Below are 18,766 nucleotides of genomic sequence, written 5' to 3' on the forward strand. Positions count from 1 at the left end.
GTTTTCGGGTGTGTATTTGGTGGGAACTATTGGGCGTGGATGTCTATCCACAATACTGATGTCAACGGGCGATCTTACGTATGGCATCCGCGTACAGGAGGTCTGTTGCTGAGCCTTTGCGCAGACTAAGTCTGGGATCGATCATGACTGGGACAGGCTGCTTTATATCACCCGTCTCAAGATCACTCGAGGCAGAGGTATCGCTGTGCTTGTCGCGCGCCCATGCATCCGCTGGAGAATATGAGCTGTCCATGCGTTGGAGGCCAGACTTCTCAAGGTCAGAAACCCATCTAGGCCGTGGAGCAGCGGTGGCACCGGAGAATGGCGGGGTAAAACGAGTAACATCCCAAACTGCTCTGGTGGGATCCACGAAATCGTTCGTGTGGGAGTAGCTGAGCGCACTGTTGACGCGATGCTGCGACGAGAGCTCAACGAGCTTGTTGAGAACTGCGAGCTCCAACTTCAACTTGACACTGTATGTGACGCCTTTGACGGTCTGTTGCAGAACATGGTAGCTCTTGAATTCGATGATGAGAAGAGCGATATCGAGGACAATTATGATGACGTTGATCGAGAATAGTTGCCACATGAGACGACGTGAACGCTTCCGACCCGATACCTTGATGATGTCGAGGGCTTTCCAGATGTAGAGTCCGCTGAGAATGTATTCTTGCACACAGAATGCGACCATCTGTATGCGTTCGACGTAGTTGTAGGCTAAGCCAAATGAGCTGGTCCTTTCGCCGTAATGGGAACCGTACACAACGACTATGAACGTCAGCCTCGAGAATTTCATGCATATCCTTATCTTTTACATACTCGCGGTTACGCCGTGAAACACTATTGCATCCACGATAATCATCCATTTAACTGCAGCCAGGAGGTTTCGATGCCCTCTACCAAAGACGAGGTACAGGCGACTGTAGAGCACTACTGATTGGCCAGTGACCATGAGGATCCATCCGGTCGTGTCGATGGCAATGCCGACGGCAAGGTAGGTGAGACGGAAGTACTCGATCATATATCCGAGAACATATGGGATGATGCCGAAACTTGAGAGGACCAGTGCCCAGTAGTAGAGGCCGCGATAAGCATGGAAGGTGGTAAAAATGAGTAGTTCGAGCTCGAGGGCGTTGTACAAGGCAAGCGCTGAGCAGACGATGACAGCCAGCGTGTTTGAATTGAATTGTCCGGTGAAACGGTTTTCGGGACTGGACATTCCTGGGTCGACCAGTCCCGACATCATGAGGGGCTCCATTAAGTCCAGGTCACTGCGGCGCTGGCATACTCCCACAAGTATATGTTCTCGTCGTCGCGGTGCGCATCCTCCGCACCCTTGGGGTGAGGATTGTCAAATCGCAAATGAGGAAAGCTGGAGAAGGGACAGGAGGTGTGGAGATGAAGAAGAAAGCGAGGTGGAGTCGAGACTGGAGAAATGTATAGCCCGGCACACACGACCGAGAGAGTGGTCAGTTCACACGCCGGTCACAATCACAGCCTTGTCAAACGGTCCCGAGCGCCTGGAGAGCAGAAGGCGGCACTCTGTGCGGCGTAGGGAGGCTTCCACAAGAATTGGGCGGTTGGTAACTAGTTAATATTGGTATGATTGAGGGGGAGAAATTGTGAGAGGTGCTGAATCCTAGGTATGGCCATCACTTCCCTGTGCGTTGGTTTGTGCCAGCTGGGTCAGGGTCAGGCCAGGGTCCCAGGGAGGAGGTCCAGGGAGAAAGGTGGTCAGGTTTATGTTTTGCATCTAGATTCATGTTAGCAACCAACAGGACGGCATGCCAAATGTGCGATCGTCTTCGCTTGAGTCGGTTGCTTGCTTACTGGTAGGCCGTCAGCGAGGAGATTGCATGGAGAAACTGCTCGAATCGGTGCGCATTGCGGCCATTGCGGCACGCAGAGAGGGACAACCGTATTGTACGGAGTATTACAAGGTCCTGACTCCTGATTAAGGGAATTAGTGTGAAGCGTCTTGTCAAGCGTCTCGTTAAGCGTCTGGTTAAGCGTCCGAGGGTGGTGGTTTCCAGCATGGACCATGGAAACCACGCCGCACCAGGAACAGGAGCCATGGATGAAGGACTCAGAAGGAGCCGTCGCAAATTTACCCTTTGACACCAATGCAATAATATCGTGGAAGCACTTGTCCTGGCCTCATCATTCGACATACTTCAGGGCAGAGACTGAAAATTCTGCGGGCGCGCATACGAGCTCAAATGTTGGCGGGGTACGGAGTACAGTTAGTAGTACTCCGTACAGTATGTACTTGTACCTATGTACTTGTATGGATGTACAAGTCACAGACGGGGTAACTACGGTACCTTAGGCGTGATCGGTAAGAAGCTGGCTATGCCGCAACAGGAAGATTACGGCACAAGTGGGTGACCGCATGGTTGGAATACGAAGATCCGCTGTACATGGCTACTTGTAGGTAATAGGTACAAGTAATATGGGGACTGGACTCTGGAGCCCATGAAGGTAAGGTTTTGCACTCATGTGAGACCTGCGCTCAGTTCCTACGGTAGTATTTCTTTTACACAGTACACAGTACACAGCACTCCGTACACACTGCACAGTAAGTAACTAGTTTTACTGGTGCAAATCCAATAGTTACCGGTAGGTAACGGCATGGGAAATTGATTTATGGGTCTGAGACCCCACAGTCTTTGGCGTTGTATCTCATTGATATTATTCGCTGTTGTTGTCGTCGGATACATAGATCCGGGCTCGATCAGGAACTAGTTCTTTACGTGGGTGAGAACAAAATAAGTACGGAGTACTGTGTACGAAGTAATTGTGTGGCAGAACCGGAACCACCCGTAAACAAAGGGCATATCGTTGATGGTATGAAAGTACCTATATTTATAGACAAAATCCGTACACTAGGGAGAAGAGGGAATTAGAATCGAGTTTTGACCTACTTTGCTCGTTGCAGCACTTGTTAGGTAGACATGGTTAAGAAGGTTAGTTAACGATGTGATGTGTACCAAGGGGACGAGGAAGGAGAACGAAGGATGAACAAAGGAGGCGAGGGGGAAAAATGAGAAAATGAACGAATACGAAGTGGAGGAAACCTCGATATCCATGGCCCGAATTGAAGTTAGCTCTTAGTTACCTGCTGTATACGAGTAATAGTTGACTATGTACTCCGTACTCCGTACCTACGGAGGCATCTATCTACCAGTAATAATTATGTTTTCAGTTGAGCCACCGCTCAAGTTCTAACCACAATTGCGGCAATTGTCTACTCCGTATCAGGGCCAGCCTATTCGTAGGTAGGTAGTAGGTATGTACATTATTGGTGCACAACACAGTAGTTATTGGTGGCAAGTAGTACTCTAAATAGTGTGAATGCTACGAAGTACAGCAACCAAAGAGCCTTTTCCCTTTGAGGGCAGCGATAGTTTGACTGGGTGGATGAAGTATGCTTGTACCCATGTACTTGTAACCTGTACTGAGCACTTGTATACTCTAGCCTCGGCACATCTGATTCCACCTAGGTAGTGTAAATGTTCTGTACGAGACTGAGAGTATTACTCCGTACGGAGTACATATTTTCTTTATCATCTATTATTCATTCATTGCATAATCAGTAAAGGTTCACACCCCCCCTAGGCTTTGTAGGTCTACAAGTACATGCGATCACCATTTTGGCTACTATCATCCGTCTAAGTGATAATGGCAGAGGAGGGAGGACAGAGAACATTTATTACTTGTAATGATGATTGCTTCGAATCGTAGGTAGTGTGATTATCGTCAACTACTGATCCACTGTGAACCAGCACACAGACCTGTTCCGTTCCATTCCATACGAATATTCTTGCTCCAACATGGTCGTGGTCATGCATACTGTGTAAGAAGAATGCTCACAGAAGCCACATGTACCTAGGCAGATTCATTTATATTATTGTGCTATGGGTACGCCGTGCTATCATTAGTAGTACAGAATACTGGCACACGTAGGTGCCTGCATTTGTATGTAGTTATAGTAACGGTGGTGCCCGTATTGGGTACATAGTCAAATGTGCGTGAGCACCGAGCAATGTGTTCACTAAGTACAGATGCGCAGTCTTTTCCGAAATGTAAGACCATGGCATACATGGTTACTGCGAGGTCATCGCAACAGAAGTATCGACACAGCCGAGAATGTAGAAACGCGCATCTATACAGTACACTATTAATGCCTTCACAGCGTGCGTTCCACGGGTGTGGTGTGTGGTCTCAGTTAAGTTTGGGTATGACAGCGGCGGGCGTTCCACCTATTACCATGTGCTTGGTACGTACCCAAGTTACTACTATGGACATTCTTGATTCAGTTTCTCTCATCCATTCACAACCGCCCCTAAACCAGGGCTATGTTTCCCCCGCAAATTGCCCATGTCTCGCAAATCTGCAGCGACGCGCTTTGGTGTTTGATTGCACCCTCCTGGGATGACTGCGCCTCTGCCATGAACAAATGCTAATTTAACCCAACGAGGGCATCATTGGCCCGCATCCGATTGACTTCGAAACTTGAAACTTGAAGCAATGTGACATCGACCGATATTACCATGACGTTAGGAGCGGGCTACCAACACATTGACGGTGCTGGTGCATATGGAAACGAATGAGCTGTCAGGATTGTGGAAGTACAGTAGCGTCACAAATGACAGAATTAAGGAGATGCTCGGGTGTCTCCAGACTGGTAGAGTACCTGGTAACATTGGACATGTCGCGAGGCCTGGATGTTGATAGTGATAAATACTCGGCCGAAAAGGTTGTAGAAGGTTTATATTCAAAATTGATAGCCTTGGTATCAACTGTGTCGACCTCGACCTGATGATGCATTGGCCCGTTGAGAACGGTTCAACTGATGCGAAGAACGTCTACGACCATGTTGAGATATATTCGCCTCTAGGAATAATTTAGTCCCACGTCCACGTACATAGACAGCCAGCGACGAGCGATATGCTTCCATCCCCCATTTCATCATCAACGCACAATCATACTCAGGTGCTTAGAAATATCGTTCGTGCCTGTAAAATGATTGGCTTCGCCGCTCTGCTGCTCTGGTGGATAGATTTCTCCCGGTCGCAATGCATAGTCTCAAAGGAGGCATTGACTTATTGTGTAGTGGAACGATCTACTCGTATGAAGGTGGGTGTACCAGTTCCATGACGGAATGACGAGGTATACAGTAGACTATAGTCGATGCAGAATCGAAATGACGAACGTGTAAATACCAGCTGAAGGCTAACATAGCACTGTTGTTCGGAACTCGGAAGCGTGAGAGACGTAGATTGGACAGACGAAGGAATACAGGTACCTGCCAAGGAAGGGGATGTGCACCTACACGAAAGCTTGATCAACTCCAAGTTTTCACGATGATGCCGCATGAATACACACAGTACGAGTACTAGGTACGATCAAAGTCTACTCGTACTCTAAATCTCTAAAATGCCTAGTTAGTCTCTACGAGTGCAAATCATAATGCCTGATTAGCCTTCTACCTTGCCAGCGTGCCCTGTTTTGTCGACTCTCCTCACCTACTCGGCCACCAGCTACCCCGATCCGGCAAGCGGAAAAAGGGGAGTCGACATCACCATCGTCATCGCTACCACTTTCTGGTTTTCCCATACCTGCTTCTGCTGCTACACGTTGGATTCCCATCATCATATCCCCTAATATGGTACCCATACTCCCAAAACCTATCTTTTGTACCGTCGATCTTCATGGCCAGTTCCACCTCTAGCCCCACGCGTCTTCGTTTTCACTGGGTCTCACTCCGACCCGCTGCGATGACATCGTTCTTCTGCCTCTGCCATGCACTTCTTTAAGGTCTGAACTCTACCCATCCATTTATTGCCCAGGTAAGCAATTGAATTAGCTTCCCAGTCCTTCCATTGACTACTCCAATCCTCGAATTCCTGTCGCAGCAGCTATGCTCCGCTCGCTCGCTCTCTCGATTGCTCTTGCTAAAGCTGCATCCGCAGTTTCGTCTTCCTACAATTTCGATCCTCTGCAGCATCTTGCAGGCATCGCACCCTACTTCGAACCCAGCGACCCTCCTCTCGATCCAAGCCCTCCCCAGGGTTGCCATGTCACTCGTGCCTCCTATCTTATACGTCATGCTGCCATCTATGCAAACGACTTTGACTTCGAGGAGTACATCGAGCCTTTTACGGACAAGTTGAAGAACTCCACCACGGATTGGGGCAGAGCGGGTCCATTATCATTCCTCAAGTCATGGCAAACTCCCATTGAGGACGAAGATCTCGAGGAATTGACACACATTGGTGAGCTGGAATCGTATACCCTCGGCGCAACCGTTCGAATGAGGTACCCAACCTTCAAGGCTCCCGGCAAAGTTTGGACTTCCACTGCCGAGCGCACCGAAAAGAGCGCCCAGTCGTTCATCTCGGGTCTAGCATTTGGGAGCAACGACACACAGAAGGTCTCCGTGCCTGAAAGCGAGGCTGAGGGTGCTGATTCTTTGACCCCATACAAGGGTTGCCCAAAGTATAGTTCCTCAGGGGGCAGCGAACAGTCCTCGGTATGTACTACGAGATATAACCGACTCAGTGCGACATTCACTAATGCCACCTAGCAATACAAAGATATATACACCAATCCCATCATCGAACGATTCCGTAATCTTGCTCCTGGCTTCAACTTCACCAATGACGACATTGTCGGCATGCAACAGTTGTGCGGTTACGAAACTGTGATTCGTGGATCATCCCCATTCTGCGACCTTGACGTCTTTTCGGCGAATGACTGGCTCAATTTCGAGTACATGAATGACGTGCAGTACTTCTTCAATGCTGGCTATGGACTTGACGTGTCTGCTGCAGTCGGATTTCCATGGGTGAATGCCACAGTATCTACGCTATTGGCCGATGAGGCTGAACAGGATCTCTACGTCTCCTTCACACATCGCGAACTTCCACCCATGGTCATTGTTGCTCTCGGTCTATTCAATAATTCCGCCTTCACGGGCGCGAACGACCCCAATGCCACCATGCCATTGACGACGCAAAACTACAACAGAGCCTGGAAATCCTCACATATCCTGCCATTTCTATCCAACATAGCCATTGAGAAATTGTCGTGCGATAGTTACGGTTTTGATGCTGGCAACTACGTCCGCGTTCTAGTAAACCAGAGCCCGCAATATGTCCCTGGTTGTGCGAATGGTCCGGGCGAAAGTTGTTCTTCCGATCAGTTTCAGGAGCTTGTACAAAAGAGAGGAGAGCTTGCTGGCGGCTTCACCGAGAAGTGCGAGCCGGACTACAACAATTCAACGGATGTGTTGACGATCTTTAATAGTTCATCATGATGGAAATGACAAAATCTCTTTGTACTTTTGACAACAGCATAGCACAGCGCCGGGTCTTATGACAATGTAAATATTAATTTCAATCTTCAATATACGGGACAAGGCATTCAAACATGCGGCAGCAATCACTACGAGTATTATCTATCGCTGTTTTTGGGAACTTGTGGATACGAGCCGATGCCATTTCAAGTAAATTGGGGCTGCCGGCTCGAATTAATAATGATATTAAAGGCGCCGCAACGTCAGTCATCCACTCAGGCCAGGCAACTCCAAGGGAGAAGTTGGGCAACCCGATGTTTCCGACCGACTTCGCACTCGGATTCTTCTCGTCCATCTCGGTCGTCTCTCTATTTGCTCGATTCGCCTACTCGCGGGTCTTCAGATCGTTCGATCATGGGCCCTGGCCTGGCGCCATCAAAGCAGCGAGCCAGAGGCAACTCCACACCTCCATTTCATTGTCGATTCAATTTTTCTTTATATCCGCCAGGCCCTTTTCAAAGTTCGTTTTCCTCCTTCTATTTCCGCTCTTCACACATTAACTCTCTCTAACGCACACACGCTCTCTCTTCTCCTACTGTCTTCCCCAAGCGTGTCGCGTTTTGTCTTATCGCATATATATTTTAATCGTCGTATTCCATTGTTCAGTAACAGTAGTTCTTCTTGTGGGTACGGACAGTTATCTTCTGAACCGTTTCTCCCATCTTTAATCATTTGTCGTCGTCTATTGTTGGCCAAGTTGCAAACGACGGATTCAAGTCAGCTATGGCCACGACACTCGCTCTCGCGCTACGATGGCCTCACATGCTCTTTCGCAAATTCTCTGCAAAGGGCGCAACGGATGCAAAGGAGGCTGAGTGCAGTCCAGGTTCATCCACCTCGCCAGCACCACTGGTCCTTCGCACATTTTCCGAGCTGCCGAAATGGTACCAGGACAATCCGCACATTCTGACCAACTATCGGCCAGTGTCGAGTAGCTATAATGCTTGCATTTCCAGCCTACTCCACCTACATAATGAGACACTGAACATCTATACTCACCTGATACCTGCGCTCATTCTAGCGCTGGCGCTACCGACTCTCCAAATAAAGATTTCTTCCATCTACGTAGATGCGCCTTGGTCGGATCGCTTTCTTCTGACTCTGACACCCATGGCTACTCTGATCACTCTCTCGTTGTCTGCCAATTATCACACTTTGATCAATCACTCTCCTGTGGTATCTGCAAGCTGTCTGCTCCTGGACTATACCGGAATTCTCGTTCTGATCCTCACGTCGTTCATATCTGGTATATATGTCGGCTTCTACGACTCGCCTTTTCATCAACGACTTTACTGGACTATGATCGCATCCCTAGTTGGTATATCATGCCTATTTGTGATGCATCCACGCTTGCAAGGCCCGCTATACCGTCCTCATCGGACAGCGGCCTTCATTATGACCGCTTTATCTGGGTTCGGGCCCGTCATTCATGGCTGCGTTCACTACGGGATCTATGAGGCTTTCTGGTACAAAGGCGTCATGTGGTGGCTGGCAGAAGGATTTTGGTACGGTATCGGCGCCGCGTTCTTTGCGACCAGATTTCCCGAGAGCAGCGCTTGGGCGAAGGAGAGAATTGCAGAGGATGACAATAGCCAACACGCAGACGAGCCTGTTGAGGGCCACGGGAGGTGGAGAGGCAGGTTCGATGTCTTCGGAAGTAGTCATCAGGTCTTTCATGTTTGTGTCGTGCTTGGGGCTGGGTGTCATTGCTGGGGCGTTTGGTGGGCTTGGAGATGCGCTGTGTGAGAGCATAGATTCCAGGCGGGTGGACGCAGATTGAGAGATGAAGTCGTTATAGATCATATCATCGAGAGGCATGATCTTTTGAAGCCACGAGAAACACGATAATAGCTCGATTTCAAGTCTAAGGAATTTTTGGAAGATATTCACAAGCAAGCCCAGTCCATCATTTTGTAGACGGACTGCGGATTGTGACACCAGGTCCGATCGTTTTGAAAATGCCAAATGTTCCATGGAAACAAAGGTAATCCTTGGAGCAAGGTATTCTGAGCTTATGCAGCAATGAGTGGGCGGAATTTCCTGAATTTTGGGTTAGGAGAGACATAATAGTTCACGACTTATGGTATCATGAAATAGCCTAATCCTTTCGATAATAGCATGGCCCCCAATAATGCTTCTGAATCTTCATTGATTCCTCCTCAAACAAGCTAAGTGAGTGGTAGCAAAGATCTTGAATTTTAGCTACAAATAGCTAACACAAGGATGGAGTCAGGAGTGTCGAGGTCATGGTGTATTTATTGCATACGCTAAATTTCCAAGAAATCTTCAATGTACCAGTCCGTTCCATCAGGCGACAAATTAGACTGATGTCTGAATAAGAACAATTGCATGGGTAGAACAGCCTTTCGGTCTGTGTCTTGTGTCAATGTGACAAATTACAGACAGCATCGATTATATTTTGAAGGCATGACATGAAATCCATCTGGTTCCCTTGGCATTAATGTATGAAGATAGTCTATCTAAATCGATTAAATTTGTTTAATGAGGTGTATTGTTTTCAGAACTCGACAAATGTCTTTCTTGAAGCTCGACTAGATAATATTGAAAGAGACAGTAACAGCAAGCTAGATTCTAGTATTATACCTGAGGATTTCATTTTTGACTGCCATGTACTCATCCACTAATTGCTATCAAAGTCATCCACAAAAGCCACGGCAACGTGGATCTCGTGGAAGGAACTGCAGCCAGCGCCCCGCATGATACAGTAGGTATGATTTACGTTCCTCTTACCCCACAAAAGCTTAAGTTCGTAGTATATTTCCGACGCAGGTTCGGTAGTTGATTCATTAGAGCCACCGGCAGGCCCAACATCGCGGACTTTCCACCTCGCGATCCTATTAGGAAGCATGTCTGCGTTCAGGCTAAACATCAATAACACGGAGATATGGAGCTAAGTATATATGGACAAGAAGCCAAGACATGTGTAACAGCAAGCGGATATAAAAATGGAGGATAATATGCACACTCATAGAAGCAACGAACTTAACGACCTTCCCCGATAATGTTCTCGCTTCTTGTCTGGGTCCTCGTCTGTGTCTTTCAGGTGGTAGCTTCCGCTCCTACCAATGATCTCGTCAAACGTCAAGGTGGCTTCTATTATTCATTCTGGTCCGAGGGCGGTGGAAATTTTAGGTGCACCAACGGCGCAGGCGGACAATACAGCTGCACCTGGTCTGGAAATGGAGGGTTTGTAGCAGGCAAAGGTTGGCGCGGTGGTGGGAATAGGTATTTGAGACCTTTTCTTTTTGGATGCACTTCGAATGTACTTGTGGTCTAAGATTCGTGATCGAAGGGTTGTGAAGTACAGTGGAACATACGAACCTAAAGGTCCGGGTTACTTGGCCGTGTACGGCTGGACCCGTAATCCCCTCATCGAATACTATGTTGTGGAATCGCATGGCGATCTCGCGGCAAACGAACCATGGACGTCCAAAGGAAATTTCACCTCAGAGGAAGGAACGTATGAGATATACCAAAGTCAACGAGTCAACAAACCTTCCATTGAAGGAACGAGAACTTTCTACCAGTTTTGGTCGGTACGCACGGAAAAGAGGGTAGGTGGCACGGTGACTATGAAGACGCACTTCGACCAATGGGCAAAAGCAGGTATGAAATTGGGGAACCATGATTACATGATTCTTGCGACGGAAGGCTTCACAAATGGCAAAAATACAGGGAGTGGTACGTCTTCGATCACAGTCTCGTGAATCCTGGTTCAACGACGGCAGGAGACAGTTGAGCTGGAAGTTCTACCGAGAATAATCATTATTTGAAGAATTGGACTTGAGGCAAATATGAAATACCTATCAATGGTCAGAATTTACAATTTCTTGTATGGGAGCGTGTGATGGAGCAACTTCTACCAACTACAACAATAGTATCTAGATTGGGAACTTGGGGTTTTTTTTTTTCAAACCAGACAATACATGCCCATGTAAATCCACTCGTGATGAGTAAGGAAATGACCGAAACAATTGCATGAGACTCTTGGTTGTAGGAGTAGCAAGGTGAGGGGAGATTGATGCTAATAACTTCAGATGAGATGCTTCTAAAAATACGAGGGGTTGTTCTACAACCAGTAGGTACAACAATCGTGATACAAAGAAATGATAGCAATTTGATTAGACATGAGATGGACGCTGCTGGAACCAATAGAAAAAAAATTTTGGTTTCGATTTAACTACACTAATCTGACCCAGTGGAGTTCTAACGAAGATCTTAGTCAAGGTGAGGGCTATCATCAACTCTATCGGTATTCAGCAACCGCAACTTGAGGTTGGTTGGGGGCTATAGTATGTACAATGATACTCTACATGATCGCAAGCGCATTTGGTGGGCTTGCTACACCACCCTTTACGTTCAGTGGTTCACTAGTGACAAAGAAAGTCCACCTTCGCTGTTTATCACACTCCTCGGCCAAATCGTCAAGCGCAAACATTTCACCTATTGGCATGCCAAATCCAGCGAGCAGTATCTGATGCATTGCCTGTTCGGATGGCGGCCATGCTTCGAAGCCGGGACAGTCACCTGCGACAGCTGCAATCTTTGTGTCCCACAGCCAGCCAAGAACCTCTAGGGTACTCTCGAACCCTGGGTAACTAAAGGGCGATTTGGACATAACCTCCTTCTTCCGCTCGAGGGTAGCAAGTTCGAATGCAGTAGTGAACCCTGGGTGGGTGAATGAAGCTCAATGTATTCAAAAAGGTTTAGACAACATACCTGTACGCAAGAAGATGATATCTCCGGCTAAAAATTCGAACTTACATTGAGCAGCGATCTGCTTTGATACCTCAAGGCTTACGGCGTAGTATTCTAGCGGATCGTATTTAACACCATTGCGTTGGGCGAACGACACGAAGTCAATGAGGACCCCGCGACCGACAATTCCTTGTTTAGCCCATGCTACGCTCAATAAGCTAAGTGTGACAAGTATATTGACGCGGACATATAAACCACTTACCTTGTATTCCTAACCTCGAAGTCTTGTTTTCCAAGATCTCCTGCTGAGTCAGGCCGTTGTAGAAAGTGCCATTATCGAAGCCCCAGTGCCTCAGACCATCCCACTGTGTGCTAGTCTGGGTATTGAAGGTGATGCGATCATCCTATCTCTTCATTGTCATTGCTGTTTGTGAAGGTCTTGTATGTACCGACATACGTTCATGTTTGGACCAATCTCAAATATTTCGTGCTTGATCACTTCACGAAAACCGCCTGTATAGTCCATCTGCTCTAGAGCCCAATTGAGCCCAAAGCGCTTGCCAGTACGTATCTCTCTCGCAGCAGCAATGGTCCGCTCGTGAGTCAAATGATTCAGCGTACCAAGTTCGTCATCGTCTCCCCATACACCCCAAGCTGAGTGTGGAGGGTGTGTGGAGTCGAGAGGAAGGTCTGAAAACTTTGGGTGTGGTTTTGCCATCTGATAATATGTCCAGCGACGGTATGTGTGATAGATGAGGGTTTTGTCGTAAGCCGACGGTGCTTGAGTCTCGAGCTAATACTGTCTCATTCTTGTGAGGATGTGATACTTCCTTTTACGTCTCTTAGTGCAGTCCAAATTTGGCGGGCAATCTCCAAAGAAGGGGCGGGGAAGTTCGGATATCGATCTCCGCTTGAAATTTGGGGTCTTTCCCAAACATTATTGCTCCCCAATCTTCAAAGATCATGTTTCCGACCTCCGTTTCAGATCTACATTCACTACCTGAGAAGGCAAATATTCGTCTACGCAGTTGCTATCTACTAGGCCTGCTTGGGCCATCATAATCCTCGCTCTCTCGAGGCCACGTCGGATCATCGGAAGGTGTTCCCAGGGCCGCAATATCTCATAACCGTTTCGAATGTGATGTTCTTGCCGTGTTTCTTCGATGAAAGCTAGACATGGACAATTGAATGTTATAATCAGCGTCGCTAGTGTTGCATATGTACTACTCTCAACGATTAGTACCATTGCGGCACAATTCATATCCACTACTTACGCCCACAACGTGAAGTGCGTGCCCATCTTCCGGCCCATGAGCTGCTCGTCCGCAATGCTAAGATAGGAGCAACAACCTTTGATGCAGCCGGCAGCTTGCTCTTTAGTCACCGATAGAGACTCGCTGTCCAGGCTGGAACCCTCGGCTTGGCCGCTTTCCAAAATCTTCAGTACCGATGGCCAACCAAGAACAACGAATAAGGCAAAATATTGGCCACGGAGGAAACTTTTCCTCGTATCAAATACCGGGGTCGAGTCAATTGGAAATCGGACCACGCTTGGTAGGTGATCGTACCATTCCCGGACCTGCTTTCTTAATTCTTTAGTGACGACTGGTGCATAAATAACTTTTCCACTGTGGTACCCCACAACTTCCAAAGATTGCGTCAAGAATTTGCGCAGGCTAATCTGAGCAAGGAAGAAATAGAAACCCGAATCCTCCTCTTCGAACTGCGGTAGGGGCACCATTTCGTGGAAATGGCGGAGCCCAATGGGGTGCATCTTCATGGTAGCTTCAAGCTCATGCAATATCGTGGAGCAGGCCCAGAATGCCCGGTGAAGTGCCTCAAGCTCCTGCTGATCCATTCTTTCGAGAGACCTTGAGGTGAGAAGATGCATACAGTCTCGGGCGGCTTGCGTTATCGAATTCCATGTCTGCAGCGGCCGGATCGCAAACTTGAAGTATGATGCCTGTAATACGCGGCATTGCAATACTGTAAGATTGCCAGTACGAAGGGACAGCCTCTCGAGGATTTGACATCCTCGTGCGAAGTAATCGAGCCCAGGCGCTTGATTCTCCGGATCCTCGCTTCGATCTTCTGATATTGCCCCTAGAGCTAGGAACATGAAAGTGAGGCAGCTGGTTGCATTCTGGCCCATGAATCCATCCACGGTCGCCCGATCAAGGGCACTTGCACATGTCTTTTGGTCGAATATTGGAGTCCATCGAAGAAAGTTCTCGACGAAACTTTGCTGCAGCCTTCTTGTAGTCCTCTTCGTTAGATCCAAAGGCTGCAAAGCAAGGTTGTCGAACTGATCGCACAGTCGCTCTCCCGCTTGAATCTCGTCGTCATAGAACTCTGCCGTATAATCCCAACTCTCCACGTTGATGTAGTATGGAGCACGGAAAGTAAGTAAACTAGGCCGCGCAGTCGTGGCCTCAGTGGCAGTTTGTCGGTAGGCGAAATCGTAGGACACGGGGGTTCCAACCGCTGGATTCGATGCGGGAGCACTTAAGTATTCCACGGCGCTTCGATTCATGCTTGAGCGTCGGGAAGTAGAGTCTTGGGACTCGATCATCTCACTAGCATTAGACACATTCGGAGAGAGTATTGAAGTACTCTGCATCATTTGCTGAGTCGATTCAACCCGCGCTTCCAGCTGTGACAATCGTCTTTCAAGACTGGAGAGTGCCTCTGGTGGGTTGCTCGCCTGCTTCGCCCTACATTGAGGCGGGATTTTAGTACAAGGGAATACTGCAAGGCCGGTTTCGAGATGGACAGTTAGGAAGAAAAGAGACAGAGAAAGGTCGCAAATATACCAACGTACCTGTCTCCCATGGTAGGCTTTCTGTATGTGCATTCTATGCCCAGGTCGGTACAGAACCCACAGGAAGGTTTGACTGCATCACACCTAGTCTTTCGAAATCTACAGACATTACACTGACATTGAACGTAAGTCGTATTCCGGTCGATAGCCCTGGGCCAAAGTCTGCAGGGAATTCCATAGGACTTACGGCGATTGCAATGCGTTTTCGGGGATAATTTTCCGCTGGCTCTTCCGAATCCTGGGGGCTGGTGGGCAACCTCACATCATGCGGACGGGTGCGGGCAGCGCCTGAGGGAGGTGATGCGTCGAGCTTCCGTTTAGTCGCCATGGCGAGGAGCGCATGAGGAGAGAAGAAATCGTAAGCTTGTGACAGCTACCTATAGCAAAGTGGTCGATGTTGGACGGATGATAGGTTGATGCTCCTCTCCCAGCAGCTTGGTAATGATATAACCAGGTATACCGGTACCCGCCAGTTGAAGAGCAAACAAGTAAGCTGGCACGGCACGCTGGTAAGGTAGTTAGATAGGTGGTCAGTGGTGGCGGATGGGGAGATGAAGAGCGGACTTAGTTATTCACCTACCTAGGTATTACTTAGTTGAAGGCAGTCCATTAACTACTTAGGTAGTTACCTATACCTAACCCAGCACCTCCCTCGGTTAAGAGACTTGGGAGGGGCTTTCCGTGCCATCCATGATTGAGTGATTGGCAGCAACTCATTCATATGTATACAGACGGAGACTAGCCAATACACACTGGCATGCACTTGTGTTTGTAGGGAATAGTAATCAGGGGAATATTCATCAGAGGAATTCGAATTTCCGCTTCATGTCAATCCGGCAGATACGAGTAGGGATTCTCTCCTCCTCCTCCTATGATTAGTACTATTCGGTAACTAGCATCCTCGTACTCCGGGGTAGAATCCATCTCCACATCCGTATCCACTCTTCGCATCTATATATATTGAACGACCATACATACATCAATTTCCATATAAATCACTACAAGCACAGAATTGAGGCTCTAAACCGAGCAAAGCATTCTATCCGAATACTCCGTAATACATGCCGCATACTCTCTGCCTCTGACGTTGTATGCATTTTGCACAGTCTTTAGTACTTCCCACTAATTGGACATACCCATCGTGGCGTAAAGGGGCTGCAAAGTCATAAGCCGGGAACCATTCGTCTTGACCTCCACGTTGCGAAAGGACGCCTGCCTATGATTCACCATTCTATTTACGTGCAGGCGTGACTTTGACGTTTAATTCTGGCTTCACCCATGTGTTGTAAGCCACCATGTTCTTCATCTGCCCTTCCGTCTCCCAGTCTGGTGCGCCATTCGTCGTAGTAATGTCATAAATCCAAAAGAGACGCGCAAACACGATCCTCAACTCCATATATGCCAAGCTGCATTCTGAATTAGCACCTGTCCATCGAACTCTAATGTCCACCGTGAGACTTACTTCTTCCCGATACATCCTCGAGGCCCCAGCGAAAAGGGTCGACTCGCAAGCTTTGCGTCAGATGCATACGCCGGGTCGATCCAACGCTCGGGGATGAACTCATCTGGATCCTTGAAGTTGGCCGGATTATGCTGGGCGCACCACGAACTGACTGACACCGTAGTCTGTAGAGGTCAGTTCTCACCGAAGAATAATAGAGCGCAAGATATGGCTTACTCCACCCTCGAGAAATTGGCCGTCGATAGTGTCGCCGCCGGGAGGTACAGATCGCAAGAAACCGACTGGTGCCGGGGGTAACATGCGCAATGTTTCCTCGATGCAGGCATTCAGATACTCAAGCGCAGTGGCTCTTTCTACAGTGATTTCAGACTCCGAAGCAAACGCTTCCCGTATCTCCTTCTTCAACTTGTCGAATTTTGACGGATGTCGAATCAAAAAGTTCGTCATGGCTGATAATGTCATCGCAGTAGTTTCGCTGCCAGCCACAATGAAAAGCGCTCCGTTGACGATGATTTCATCCTGCGAGAGATCGATGCGTTTCGATTGGCGGAGAATGTAGTGTATGAAGTCTTTTCTGTCACTCTTCGAGTCCGCAAGACGCTTCAGAACCTTTTCTCTGCTATAGGCAAGATGGTCCTTTCGCTGCTTTCTCATCTCGTTGGGGATCCATCGCATGAGATAGTTCTGCAGAGGGCTTCCGGCCGTGGAAAACCGTCTTGTTGCTGCCTCGATAGCCCCGGCCTGCACCGCTTTGAAGATGAGAGTAATCCAGAAATGAAAGTCTCCACGGTCTAGGCAGCCGAATGATTCCCCAAATGACAGATCTCCAATGACATCGAATGTCATGAAGTTATACCAATCGACGATATTAAATGACTGCCGATTCTCGCAGAATCCCTTGATATTATTGAGAAGCTTTGTTACGTACGATTGGACGATTTCTTCTTGTCCCCACAGTGCCTGTTGCGAAAATCCGTGAGACAACGCTCTTCGTTGACGAGCATGGGTGTCGTTATCTGCCATAGAGATAGTAGAGACCCCGGGGACAGCTGGGATGCTTATTAGATTTAGTAAGATGCTCAGACGTTCGTTGACTTACGATCAACCGAACCTACGTGGATGGGATCCTTGGCCATATTTGGACGGCCGACGCGATGTCCGTAAATGTCGTCCCACGCTTGTACCGTATTGAATGAAAGCTCGTTAGGACTGAGTCGTACAATAGAGCCTTCAGGTTGTTAAAGTCTGACATCAAAGGAAAATTAAGATGTACCTACCGTAACGGTCATGCAGTGTTTTAGTATGCATCGGGAGGCGCCCAGTTAACATTGCGTAGATGGTAGGAATCTTGTATAATATAAGCAGCTACTTTATGCATTTTTAGCATGGTAGTAAGCTTGTCACTCACTTGTGAAACTCGGTTTAGGAACGGTGCAGGATATTTTGCCAAAGGATGGAACCATAATCGGTACACCACGACAACCGTGAGATAGAGAAGACTCTGGAGCACTCTTCAGCCACTATACTATCCTGATCAGCCCATTTTTGTCTTACCAGTATTGCACTTCCTCTCAGTAACCATATCAGACGTCTGTCTTGCTGGTCTTCCATGTTCAATGTTTGACAGGCCTAGCCCAGGTCACTCAGTTGAACGAGGGATGTCTTTTGGTTCGAAATGGCAAAATCGACACAAAGCGCTATCCGGGTCCAAAAAAGCTGGAGACATTGGATCTTGAATTGGGCTTTTATTCCTCAAATGGGCACAGCAGTAATCAAAGAGGACAGACGGTAGGATCATTGGAAAGCAAGACGCCTCAAGCCGAGACTCCGAGCTTCCCCTAATTGCGGAGTAGACATAGCTGGTGAGGGACCGGCCGGGGTAGTAAGAAAATCAATATCGAATGCATGCAATTGGCTTGAGTACGCATCATTGGGCCTTGGTGTTGACTGAATCGACGTGGAGATATGCGGGACAAAGCCAGCGTTGGTCGCTCAGGTTAAACGTTTCCGTTAGCTTAGTGACAACGGAACCTCCTCAGCTGGACCAATAAAGATAGCGCGTCTAAGCCTGTATGGTCGTGGATTGATCCTTACGCATACAGATGAGTTTTATGTACTTTCTATACCTGGCTAGATAATCAGGATTGTATTGGAGCCGATTGACAGCTAAAGGCCTGCGAATGTATCTACACTTGTTGAAACAGGATACTAACAAACAGGGGAGCCCACAATGCCTACCTTCTGTACCACCATCTGCTATCTGTTCTGGTTCATAGATAAAAATTCCATTCATCATGCGTCAGAAGATTGTGAATTCATCATAGTGGTTGTTTGATGATACCGGCCTGCTGTTTGACCGCTCAAGAGCCGATGCAATTGCCAATGAGAAGCGTGCTATATCTCA

At 48.0% G+C, this 18,766-nt stretch overlaps 8 protein-coding genes across 8 annotated transcripts; 3 read left to right on the plus strand and 5 right to left on the minus strand.

The window, feature by feature from the left end:
• Positions 1-61: 61 nt before the first annotated feature.
• On the minus strand, positions 62-1,219 carry BU24DRAFT_338320 (uncharacterized protein; the record flags this gene model as incomplete). The annotated part of the gene is made up of 2 exons (XM_033523128.1): positions 62-768; positions 820-1,219. The coding sequence occupies 2 exons, from the start codon at positions 1,217-1,219 to the stop codon at positions 62-64; spliced, it is 1,107 nt and encodes a 368-aa protein (XP_033389916.1).
• Positions 1,220-4,498: 3,279 nt separating this feature from the next.
• BU24DRAFT_23159 (uncharacterized protein) lies at positions 4,499-5,214 on the minus strand. The gene is made up of 2 exons (XM_033522177.1): positions 4,928-5,214; positions 4,499-4,868 (listed from the first exon to the last, which is right to left on the minus strand). The coding sequence occupies exons 1-2, from the start codon at positions 4,973-4,975 to the stop codon at positions 4,560-4,562; spliced, it is 357 nt and encodes a 118-aa protein (XP_033389917.1). The 5' UTR covers positions 4,976-5,214; the 3' UTR covers positions 4,499-4,559.
• A 461-nt stretch (positions 5,215-5,675) lies between these two features.
• On the plus strand, positions 5,676-7,410 carry BU24DRAFT_23110 (acid phosphatase-like protein). Its single transcript, XM_033522168.1, has 2 exons — positions 5,676-6,535; positions 6,590-7,410. The coding sequence occupies exons 1-2, from the start codon at positions 5,924-5,926 to the stop codon at positions 7,319-7,321; spliced, it is 1,344 nt and encodes a 447-aa protein (XP_033389918.1). The 5' UTR covers positions 5,676-5,923; the 3' UTR covers positions 7,322-7,410.
• A 787-nt stretch (positions 7,411-8,197) lies between these two features.
• Positions 8,198-8,908, plus strand: BU24DRAFT_334127 (uncharacterized protein; the record flags this gene model as incomplete). Its single annotated transcript, XM_033523056.1, has 1 exon — positions 8,198-8,908. A coding segment is annotated over one exon (711 nt), but the record flags the coding sequence as incomplete, so codon positions are not given.
• Positions 8,909-10,382: 1,474 nt separating this feature from the next.
• On the plus strand, positions 10,383-11,088 carry BU24DRAFT_339760 (glycoside hydrolase family 11 protein; the record flags this gene model as incomplete). The annotated part of the gene is made up of 2 exons (XM_033523199.1): positions 10,383-10,606; positions 10,674-11,088. 2 exons carry the CDS (start codon positions 10,383-10,385, stop codon positions 11,086-11,088), a joined length of 639 nt encoding a protein of 212 aa, XP_033389920.1.
• Positions 11,089-11,690: 602 nt separating this feature from the next.
• BU24DRAFT_339788 (putative cyclase) lies at positions 11,691-12,797 on the minus strand (the record flags this gene model as incomplete). The annotated part of the gene is made up of 4 exons (XM_033523202.1): positions 11,691-12,049; positions 12,101-12,283; positions 12,342-12,483; positions 12,537-12,797. The coding sequence occupies 4 exons, from the start codon at positions 12,795-12,797 to the stop codon at positions 11,691-11,693; spliced, it is 945 nt and encodes a 314-aa protein (XP_033389921.1).
• A 121-nt stretch (positions 12,798-12,918) lies between these two features.
• BU24DRAFT_23177 (uncharacterized protein) lies at positions 12,919-15,376 on the minus strand. The gene is made up of 4 exons (XM_033522183.1): positions 15,088-15,376; positions 14,901-15,013; positions 13,354-14,793; positions 12,919-13,302 (listed from the first exon to the last, which is right to left on the minus strand). Exons 1-4 carry the CDS (start codon positions 15,226-15,228, stop codon positions 13,041-13,043), a joined length of 1,956 nt encoding a protein of 651 aa, XP_033389922.1. The 5' UTR covers positions 15,229-15,376; the 3' UTR covers positions 12,919-13,040.
• Positions 15,377-16,260: 884 nt separating this feature from the next.
• BU24DRAFT_321859 (averantin oxidoreductase) lies at positions 16,261-17,836 on the minus strand (the record flags this gene model as incomplete). The annotated part of the gene is made up of 6 exons (XM_033522937.1): positions 16,261-16,306; positions 16,363-16,526; positions 16,579-17,411; positions 17,462-17,590; positions 17,640-17,709; positions 17,771-17,836. Coding segments are annotated over 6 exons (1,308 nt in total), but the record flags the coding sequence as incomplete, so codon positions are not given.
• Positions 17,837-18,766: the final 930 nt, after the last annotated feature.

This window comes from Aaosphaeria arxii (genome assembly GCF_010015735.1).
Source record: "Aaosphaeria arxii CBS 175.79 unplaced genomic scaffold BU24scaffold_1, whole genome shotgun sequence".
Taxonomy (NCBI): domain Eukaryota; kingdom Fungi; phylum Ascomycota; class Dothideomycetes; order Pleosporales; genus Aaosphaeria; species Aaosphaeria arxii.